At 36.9% G+C, this 11,236-nt stretch overlaps 1 protein-coding gene across 1 annotated transcript; it reads right to left on the bottom strand.

Moving 5' to 3' along the window:
• Nucleotides 1-5,375: 5,375 nt before the first annotated feature.
• Nucleotides 5,376-5,684, bottom strand: LOC137394537 (uncharacterized). Its single transcript, XM_068081261.1, has one exon. The coding sequence runs from the start codon at nucleotides 5,682-5,684 to the stop codon at nucleotides 5,376-5,378; it is 309 nt and encodes a 102-aa protein (XP_067937362.1).
• Between the last annotated feature and the right edge of the window lie 5,552 nt (nucleotides 5,685-11,236).

Genomic DNA, 11,236 nt, shown 5'->3' with positions numbered 1-11,236 from the left:
ACACTCATTGCAGGCATGGGTTTACGAGAACGTCGAGGTTGCAAAAAACAGGAAGTACAAGCTGTGGTTGCACGTAATTAAAGAGGCACTTATGAACCGCTTCACTGATCACAGTTTCATCAATGGCTTAAGGCTGTTTTTCCAGACACTATATACAGCAGAGGGTTTGTTAATTCAAACCTCGCCAACCATTCAAAATAATTGAAATCAATCTTTATCTGCAAGTATAGTTTCAGGTGTGATTTAGTACATACAATGTTGGAGAAAAAAAATAACCATATTATTGTTATGTTTATAAAATAAATGCTTGGATGATTCAAACCAGCAACCGTCTTTGCTTATGTTTTACAATGTATCGAATAACCAATGTTGGATCTGTATTCATTCCATTCATTTTTATTGATTAAGGTCTTTATTTACACATTCAGTGTTCATTGATATGGTTGTTTTATAGATATTTTTTGGGTGTCCAGCTAAAACAAACCATGCTCACTACTCAAAGAAGACTTGAATATCCTGATAATGAACCGCTCTGTTGCCTAGTCACAAATTCTGAGGATTATGATAGGATTGCATTGATAGAACCAGAGTTGGTGCTTGATCAGAAGCAAAATGATGATGAGACAAGTTGTTGCGATTGTCTGACCAACACAGCAAAGTAAGTTTCTGTTGCACAAATCAAGGTCTCCTTACCTGAAGCCTTTATAATACAAGGACATTACGAGTGACCCGTTCTGATAATTTGTGGAATATGATATGAGATCGGCCTATATTTTTATATAAGCTATTGCAATTGAACTTCAAAATATTTGGCTGTATTCTCCTGCTATAGCTATTACGCTAAAGCAAACTTTAAGGTCAACCAAGGGGAAATCACATTCATATTTATATGTATTTATGTGAATTCATGTTGAAGGTTTGAATGTTCATTGTTATAGACAAATCAAAGAAGAGTTAAAGTTGCTTGCCAGTAGAAAGAACCCCTCTATACTTCGTACATCGAGCACCATACTGGACACTATTAGTATAGCAGATATGGAAGATGAGTTTAAGTTAAGGTAAGACTTTATATACAATATCAGTCCATTCGTTGCTTGGGAGTCACGTGTCGCTTGCTGTATAGGTATAAAGGTATAAGTGAGCATAACGAGAGGTCAATCAGCATCAACCATTGCTTCCTACAACCAACAACATACACGGCCTGATATGTATTGCTGATGCAAGCCATACATAAATTGAGATGCAAATGTCATCGTTATTTTGATTTTCATTTCAGAACACCAGCACTCCATTTCATTCTGACAACAGCATTAACAAAAAAGGAAAGTTGAGTCAAGAGAAAGCTACATCAATAATATCTGTGATTAGTAAAATAGCCCATATCAGCTGCCTTCATCTGTCAGCGTATGCCAAGATGGTAGGCTTGAGCCTTCGAACCTCTGGCACTACAAAAAGTCAAATTAACAGAATGACTAAACTATACGACTGTGTGAGTTACACCAGAACGACTAAAATCTTGGATGATTGTGCTAGTGAATCCAAAAGTCTCATTGAGGCGTGGAAAGGGATACCGGTCACCCATTATGGTGACAACTTGGATGTGAGGGCCAGGTTTCGCCATGAAGCTGGTGGTATTAGCGGCTTCGATTGCCACATGTATAACAATATGATACATAAACTAAGATTTCCAGTCATGCATCTTAGCCGGGCTCTTCCATATGTTCCCCATAAAGATGATTTAGATTACAGCCAGTTTCTTCTGAGCGATTCTGAGGAAGAACAGTTCAAGAACTTGATAACATCACAGATTCTTGCCTCGTGGCGCCAGAATGACTTGACAACGGCAACTCCATCTTACCCACCAAACAAGCATTCTAGAGAAATGTCATCTAAATAGCAGAAGGTATCTATTTTGTCAATCTGTCTGTTTATGCTACCCCTGTACTAGGCCAAATTTTCTTTTTGATCCATTTAATGCTTTCAATCAATTACTGACTTTTACAGTCTAAGCTTTCTTACTTAAAGTTGTGTTCAAGTTGAAGAGCTTGAATCTCAGCCCTTATACATAGCCTATGATTTCTTATTATGTTTGACACTTATCTGTAACTCTTATTATTTGCCTTTCTAAGCTACATGCTGGAGTCATCCTGAAAAATGAATCGACGACTGTAGATATGCATGATATTCTAACATACTGTACCAAATATGTAGCTCTGGAAAAAAAGGGTATGTGTGTTTGTTGAACTCTGAATTTTTTGTCATTTAGGTGAGGCTGCTGTTTTTGAACCACCATCTGGGTGTATCTATGTGTTGCAATATCCAATGTTTTATGCCTAGAAACACGCAGATTGTAGATACCATATCGAGGAGACGTTGGAACCTACAAGGTAGCAAAGAAGGCTCTGAATATTTCTGACCAGGACTTACTTTTTGTACCATGTATCGGTACATTCCATCTCCAGATGGAATGATGTCAGGTGTGCAATACTTCAGTTACTCCTGTGACATAACTTATCTTATTCAAATCTTTGTATTGTCAAAATTGAATGACGTTTTTCATGCTTTTGTATTGTGTGTGCTGCCCAATTTGGTTTACGGAACCTTATAAAAGATAGACATTGTTATGATTGTAGAATTTGAATCTATTTTGTAGCTGGTATTTGATCTTTTCTACGATAAGACCAGTGGAAGAGATACTGGAGCCCTTCATGCCTTGAGAGTGATTCTGAATGCTAAGCAGGTACCTCCACCCGCAGAGATAAGGAAGAACTATTACGCTGCAAACCTTTTCCTTGACAAAGTGCTAGATAGCTTCCTAGTGGAGCTGTTCAAGTTGAAAGACCTCAGGAAAATGGTAAGTGTTGGGGACCCATTGGTTAATCGTGAACCAATAGTTTTGATTGAACCATGACAAAAGCTGGTGTCTGCTTATTTGGTTTTTCTACATATATCTGCTGTAATCTGTTGGTAGTTCTATTGTTGCGATTTAGTAGGACTGTTGATGTAATCACATGTATATTATAGGCTTTTGTAAAACAAAATATTAAAATGATGCATTTGTCTCTCACTGGCAAAGCAAGCATTTTACTGTGTTTTTTTTATTTCAGTGGACAAAGCTGATATAGAGGTGTGTGACTTGGTCTTCAACAGTAAAAATTTGCCTGAGCTACTCTCAAATCGATGCCCTGTTTGCCAAGGTAGAGGTTACAAAAACCATAACACACTAAGAACTCATATATTGGATAAACACCCTGACGTATGTCTGATTTAGACGTTGCCTTAATAAATGCATTCAATAAAATTTATTCTGTCCATCCCATTAGGGTTATCAAAAAGTTTGACTTTAAACTCTAACTTTTAGCTACTTGGTTATTGAAGTTAAATTTTATAACACCATTGCGAACGAGAGAGACTGGTCATGATACGAATGAAGGATTGTATTCCCACCAACTTTGACAATTTTTTATCTTTTTCATAGCATTTCACCTTGGAGCAAGACGAGAATCCAGACGCTGTATATAATTCCGCCATGGCCTTGCTCAAGTTCCTCCTCATCAAGCGAGCTTTAGACTGGAGTATAAAGACAGCAAATGGCAACATGGTCACACTACTGATGAAGAGGATGATGATATACTACCGGGTATCAGGAAAGGTACATTATGCCAAAGCCTGCTTTGAGCATGTAGCGCAAGTACAAATATTTTTATCTCAGCGAATGAAAGAGATGGTCATATATGGTGCATTTGTTAACATTTAGGAGAGGATAAGCAACAATATGAGGATGAACCTGGATGTCGAACATAGAAATCGGTTTTTCAAAGAGCATTTCACTCTAACTTCAAATGAGCCAGAGAGCAAAGTACTAGACCGCCTGTCATTCTCACAAGATAAACTTCAACTAATGCTAGGCAACTTTTACAACCAATTTGCTATCAGGTCTGCTAGTTCAGCCCATAAAATGAACAGGGAATTTTATCATGAAGATGGAGTCAAATTGTGCAGCCAATTAGCAAATCACCAACTTTTCATCCAGACTCCTGATAGAACACTTTTTAGTTCTAAACTCCTCAAAGCAAGCCATGATTCTCTATAGAGGTTAGACATGTACAACTTCAAGCAGTGGTTAGCCGTCAGTTATGGCTCCATGTGCAAAGATGTGTTCTTTAAGTAGAATCAGGTACCCATAGTTATATATTTTTGTATTCCATTGTTTCAAATACTTATGCTTCAGTGCTCTGCCTAGCCAAGACAATCATTTTAACAGAAACTGAGTGATATATATATTTTGTAGACTTTTTTACCACAATACCTAAATCATAGTTAAATATACCATTGTTTCAAATACTCAATCAGCTTTACAATAACTGAGTGATATATATTTTGTACCGTTGATTTACCACAATACCTAAATTATAGTTTTATATTCCATTGTTTTAAATAGTCAATCAGTTTTACAATAACTGAGGGATATATATTTTGCACCGTTGATTTACCACAATACCTAAATTATAGTTTTGTATGCCATTGTTTTAAATTCTTATGCTTCAGTGCTCTGCCTCGTTAGCCAAGTCAACCAGTTGAACAAAAACTGAGTGTTTTATGTTTTGTAGACTTTTTTACAACAATACCTAAATCATAATTCTGGCATCCTTATTTTTGTACAGACAATCTGACATTTTGTCTTAGCTTTGGCAAAAGCATAATAAACATAGATCACTTCAAGCTAGAAGTGATATCAAGTACTAATATAAATCAATGCTTTTCAGTCTCTGAGCAGTTTAGCTGTGTACGCAACACTCTCTTTGCATAGTGAATTGTTTGCCAAATCGTCTCCTCTGTATCTAATAAAAAACTTAGACAAGATCTATTGTAATCATGCTATGAAACTTTATTGAGACTTGACATGTATAAACTTAAGCAGTAGCAGAAATGGTATGAAAATATAAAATGAGATATGATTTCATTAACGCATGGTTGGCACAGTTGGTTATCTAGTCAGAATCAGACATAGTTGTATCACTCTCTGTATCAGAAAGCACAAGAAATGCAAATGAATCACACAACGTAAGCTTGCCGTGCTTGTTCAAAACATTTAATATTGCTTGAGCCTGTTCTAGAGAATATGCCCCCAATGCCATGATGTTAGCTACATGGTTATCAATGTGTTGATGACATGCCAGTATTTTGTCTATCAGTTCTGGATAAATAGATGTAACATTATGAGGTACACTAGTAGTAGGAGTATTTAAAAGGTTCAAATCATTTCTGCAAGCTTGTATAGCAGAAGGAAATAACATACTTCTACAAATGACTGATGGATCCTGCTCTTTAACCAGTTGCATATAACATGGCATCACAGCCTTGACACAATAGCATTAGATGGCCTTGTCATGACAGCATGATGTTGGTGCCTTCAAACAGTTGCCACAGCAGTTAACAGTAGGCGAAGGTTTGGGCACATTTGAATCAAACGTTTTTAGTATGAGGTGGCGACGGCAATCTTCTTTTTTTACATAGGCCTTAGACTCATCATCTACAGAACCAGATAGAGCATGTCTGTGTAAAATGATAGCAGCTTCACATTCTTGACCATCTCTCCCACCTCGTCCAACTTCCTGCACGTACTCATCTAAAGATGAGGGTGCACCATAATGCACAATGCGCCAAATATCAGCTATGGCCATTCCTAAAAAAACAACATCTGTCAATAACTAAAAAGGCTTATTACTGCTATGTGTATAAAAGTCTATGCCTAGAATTCTCCAATTTTGCACATAAGCAATGCCTGTATCATTCTAGTCAACATACTCATCAATTCGAGCCCATTCAATCCTCGGCCCAGCCACGCATTCCATATAAAGACATCAATGTCACCATGGATGGGATGAATGTATCAGTAGCTAGCCTAGGGCCGGCCACGCATTCCATATAAGGACATCAATGTCACCATGGATGGGAGGGATGTATCAGTAGCTAGCCTAGGCCCGGCGACGCATTCCATATAAGGACATCAATGTCACCATGGATGGGAGAGATGTATCAGTAGCTAGCCTAGGCCCGGCCACGCATTCCATATAAGGACATCAATGTCACCATGGATGGGAGAGATGTATCAGTAGCTAGCCTAGGCCCAGCCACGCATTCCATATAAGGACATCAATGTCACCATGGATGGGAGGGATGTATCAGTAGCTAGCCTTGGGCCATGCATTCCATATAAGGACATCAATATCACCATGGATGGGAGGGATGTATCAGTTGCTAGCCCTGGGCCATGCATTCCATATAAGGACATCAATTTCACCATGGATGAGAGGGATGTATCAGTAGCTAGCCTTGGGCCATGCATTCCATATAAGGGCATCAATGTCACCATGGATGGTAGGGATGTATCAGTAGTTAGCCTTGGGCCACGCATTCCATATTAGGACAAACTTTAAATTTTGGTCACTACAAAATATTCGATTGGACTTTTGGTGAGTTTGTAAATTTGTAAGGAGTGATATAGCCCTACTACAGCAACACGGTCCTATACATGAGTAATACTAAGGCGAGGAAGAATTAATATCCTGTTGTTTTGTCTACCATAATACTCAGATTTTGCAAATTAAATCTGTATCATTATTACTAATATTTCTATTTCTAATAATTCAAAGTTAATGGCTTAAAATTTTATTCAATCAATTGGGTGATTGATTGAATCAGTAAATTGAAACTTATTTCAACCAAAATTACAAGATAAAGATTTTTGATCCTAGCTTACAATTTTCTTATAGGCTTTTTGTAGTCATTTATTTAGTATTTATGAATAACAAGCCTATTAAAAGGTTTGTGATTTATTATTTAGATTAACTTCTAAAATTGTTGGTTGAAGATTTTATTAATTCATAAAATATAAATTTAATAACTTTTTTTGAACGATACCATCTGCCAAGAATTTAAGCTGTTGAACCCTGAACGAGAAAGTACTGAATTTAGATTCAAGGCTGTGCTAAACCCAGTACCCAGCTCGAAGAAAGCGTGGTCTTGATTTGATGACGATTGATTAAACAACTCGGACCTACCACTGCAAAATGGTGCCATCTGATAGCAAATCCTCTTTCGGAAGCCAGTGGGAAGAACTATAAACTGATAAACCTGCGATAATATGTTGTAGAGCTTCAGACTGTTCTGGTCTCAGTGTGACTATGCCTAGCTTTGATAGATGATCTTTGAATCGCTCCATTTTTTATTAGAAAAATGTAATGAAATTGCAAACGTTGAACTACTGCCTTTTACTAGATCGAGTCACGTGACCGTGACGATAGACTTTTAAACGCTCCACGTCTAATATATCGTGCGATCTGAATCCAACGACACGCTTTCATTAGTATCAGTCTGAGCGTCATATGTATCATATGTCGCTAGTTTTGCAGAAGTTACCTTACCTTTTTTTGCTATGTGTCCCAGACTCTCTCTCCCAATCCCCCACGAGAGCCATGCCCAGGCTATTTCAGGTGCATCTTTGCACAGTCTGCATCTAGGATCGTTTCTAGTGTGATAGATTTTTGTTTGGAGTTGCCTTGTTGGGAGCACTTGCTCCTGAGCTGCCATGATTAGTGACTCTGTATTGGCCGTTAGGTTTCCTTTGTTCAGCCACATACATGTATATGTCTGGTGAAGATTGCCAACCTTAGATATTTGTTGGTGATAAGAACCATGAAAAGGTTTCGTGTGCCAATCAATTTCCTCATCATCAGGGTGTAGGTCCGTTGTAAGAGCAGCCGATTGAAGTTTAGCTAGCAACTTATCTTAAGTGGCCATGGAGGCTGCATATGCTTTGATGCTTTGCTCCTCCTCCTCCACTATCTGCTGTACACTTTTGAGTCCCCTACCGCCATCTTTCCTATTGAGATACAATCTAGTAGCATTAGATTTTTGGTGGAGTGCTCCATGCATGATCAGCAGTTTACGAGTTGCTATATCTGTTTCTTTGATGGCTTCCTCAGTCCACTTTATTATGCCTGCTGGATATCTTATTCCTGGTAGTGCGTAGGTATTTATTGCCATGACTTGGTTCTTGGCATTGCGCTTGCTCCGTAAGACCTGCCGAAGGCGTTTTTTGTATTCGGTAATGGCTTCGTGACGTACCTCGGCTTCGTGGTTGATGTTGCTTTGCATAATTCCCAAGTACTTGTACCCTTCTTCTATAGCTTTGATGGTACCATTTTGCATTCTTAGGCCATCTGTGAGCATAGAATGGCCTTTCTTAAGAATTAGCCTTACACATTTCTCAATACCGAAGGTCATTCCGATGTCCTTGCTGTATACCTGAGTGAGGTGTATTAGCGAATCAATGTCTATATATAGACATTATATATATATATGTTATATATATTTGGTTTGGTTATATATATATATATATATATTTATATATATATATATACAGTGAAACATATATAACTCGCGCTCGGATATAGCGAACACATGGTTAACTCGAATGGATTTGCTTGGTCCATTCCCACGCAATGATAAATGGCTCTATATAACTCGAACTCAACACTGTTAATTCGAACTGTTTTTTGCCCAACAGCTACCGAAACGGTTGCTATCACTTTAGAAAATCACTTTTTTCCAAGCCATAGAGGTAAACCTCAACTTTTCGTAATTCATAAGCCTATATTCATATACCTCCATCGGCAAAAATATTTTTGTCAACGACTTTTCTAAATGTTTGGTGAAATTTGATTTATACTGCTATACGATGAATAGCACGGGCTAGCCGGGTCACGCGCACAAGGATTTTTGTCACGCACATACAAAACAAAAACAGCATTTTGTTTTGTAATTGCATGGCGAAAATCCTTAAGCGCGTGACCCTGCTAGCCCGTGATGAATAGTTTTCCGACGTTGATTCCGTGTTGAATCAACATCGGAATATTGAATGTTTAAAACGTCTTAAAAATTGTTGTAATTAAACGTATACGTTGTCTTAGCTAAAAAAACTATTCATTGTTTGACCTAAACACAGAATACGTGTGTACATTCAATAAGTATCCATTCAAAAAGCGTGAGTGATATACAATGTACCACTTAACCTCATAAAACTTTTAATTGAACTGCCTCGGAGTGTTGCTCTTAACGAATCCCAGGTAAAGTAAGGTAATCTTTGCATAAACTTCAAGAAAAATCGGCAAAATTTGGGTAAAATCGTGGGTAAAACGCTCAAAAGAAAAAGATGTCTTCTCTTTTGAGCATTTCAGCAACGATCAAGTTTTGCCAATGTCAATCTAAAAAACATCCTGGCAATAACATCACCTCAAACAACAAACCAATTTCAAGTGATAGAAAAATCTATACTTTTTGATAAAAACGTTTTAAGCTTTACATTAGAAGCATTTAATTTGAAACAAGCCATTTGTGCTGTTGATTTATATTATAGTTTGTATATGTACATGTATCTACTAATAAATAAGTAAATACATGGACTTGTGACAGTGCTCCGATAACTTGAACGCTCTGATAATTCGAACACTTTTGCTCGGTCCTTTGAAGTTTGAGTTATCCAAGTTTCACTGTATGTATATGTATATATATGCGTCAAATAAAATTTCTTATTGGCATAGAATTTACCAAGCTAATGGATAACACTGACGAACGTAAGTTAAGAAAATAATTTAAAGCTCTTTACTATCACAAACCACAAGCACACAGCAAATTTGAATTCAATAGGATAGTAATCAGCCAAGTTAAAGCTTGATAATCTCATTTAAGGGGATAATCTCATTTAATTAAGGCGATTTACAAAGGTGTTTTGAGGGCATTTGAAACTCAATTTTAAGCATTTTACAATCTGAAACACAAACTTTTGATGGTTTTAATGAAATCTGCATATGTTAATTGGTGTAAAACATGAGAAAAATGTGTGACTTTGTTGAAACCACAGGTTGACCTTGACTTCTACTTTTGCAGTATTTCGACAAAGAGGTTAATCTTGTATGGCTTCTAGATGCTGACCCGATGCATCTACAGAGATGATGAGACTAGTTTTGGATAGCTGAGGCGTGGAGGAATTCGGAAATATTAACAGAAACAATGGCAAATTATATTTTAAGGGTGCTAATTGCTTTTGAATAGTGGCTAAAATAGCATTTTCGGTCATTTTGGTCGGAGTTATCTCCCACTTTATTCATCCAAAAAGTTTTAAACCTATTGGTTTGTGTTTATATGGAAATTTTGTGTAGACAAATAAAAGTCTAGACCTCTAACTAGTATATTCTTGAATTTAAATGAGTCTAAAGTCTAAAGTCAGCTTGATGTGACTTGCCCTCAAACTCAGACAACAAATGGTCAAAGTTCAAATCCTCATAGCACCTGAACCGATGACCCTAGAAGATCAAAACTTGGGATTTGAGCGTCTTTCGATGTAGGCAACAACATAATAAAAAATCATTAAAATCTGAGACTGAGGCTTTTTTTCAGACACACTTGGTAAATTTTATGCCTATAAGCAATTAAGTATTGAGCATAAATTGTGTCATTGAGCAATACTCATTCAGCAATTCAAATTAATCATTACATCACACAAGGTCTGCCAAAGAAAGTAGATTACAGTGATCATTCCCATATTTTTTCGTAAAAAAAAAACAAACCTCTTTCAGCAGCTGCGGCTTGTTGTTTATACAATACTTCTTCGTCCTCTAAACATGAAATGAGAAGCTATATCGAAGGGTGCTTTTTTCCAACCACGTCATTGAAATGACTGTTCCAGGCCAGGCATTAAGGAAAAACACTTTGCTGAATAAACTTAATATGATTAAGCTGTACGAATTATATTTTTTAACCCAAAAATTATGAGGAAAATCGCATACAGTTTTTATCTCAGCCTTGTGGAAGCTTGTTCCTGATTTACAGCAGATTGCTGTTAGCGCACTAGCCTTTTAGGATCTTAGCCTAAATACTGGGGACTGCACATTCGCACTGTTGTCTACATAAAATTTTATATGCACATATGCAGTAAAATATTTAAGAAAATATATTTAAAAAATATGAAAATCAATTCTTATCCATATAGTTCGTGTTCATACCATCCATAGTTACTAATTAACAAAATCTGGATGGCACGAGCAATGTGGATAAATCAAAAACAATTGTTCATGTTTGTTGAAGGCGAAAGGCTTTCCAGCAGAAACCGTTATTATTGAAACCCTTTCACAAATAGCAAATAAGCCAAATAGCAAACTTAAACCATAACTGC

The sequence above is a fragment of the Watersipora subatra genome, chromosome 4 (genome assembly GCF_963576615.1).
Source record: "Watersipora subatra chromosome 4, tzWatSuba1.1, whole genome shotgun sequence".
Taxonomy (NCBI): Eukaryota; Metazoa; Bryozoa; class Gymnolaemata; order Cheilostomatida; family Watersiporidae; genus Watersipora; species Watersipora subatra.
The sequence above is the reverse complement of the archived record's forward strand: the minus strand, read 5'-3'. Positions and strand labels throughout refer to the sequence as shown.

Coding starts and splice junctions, on each gene's coding strand:
- LOC137394537 (XM_068081261.1), bottom strand. CDS start 5,684: ATGGCCATAGCTGATATTTGGCGCATTGTGCATTATGGTGCACCCTCA.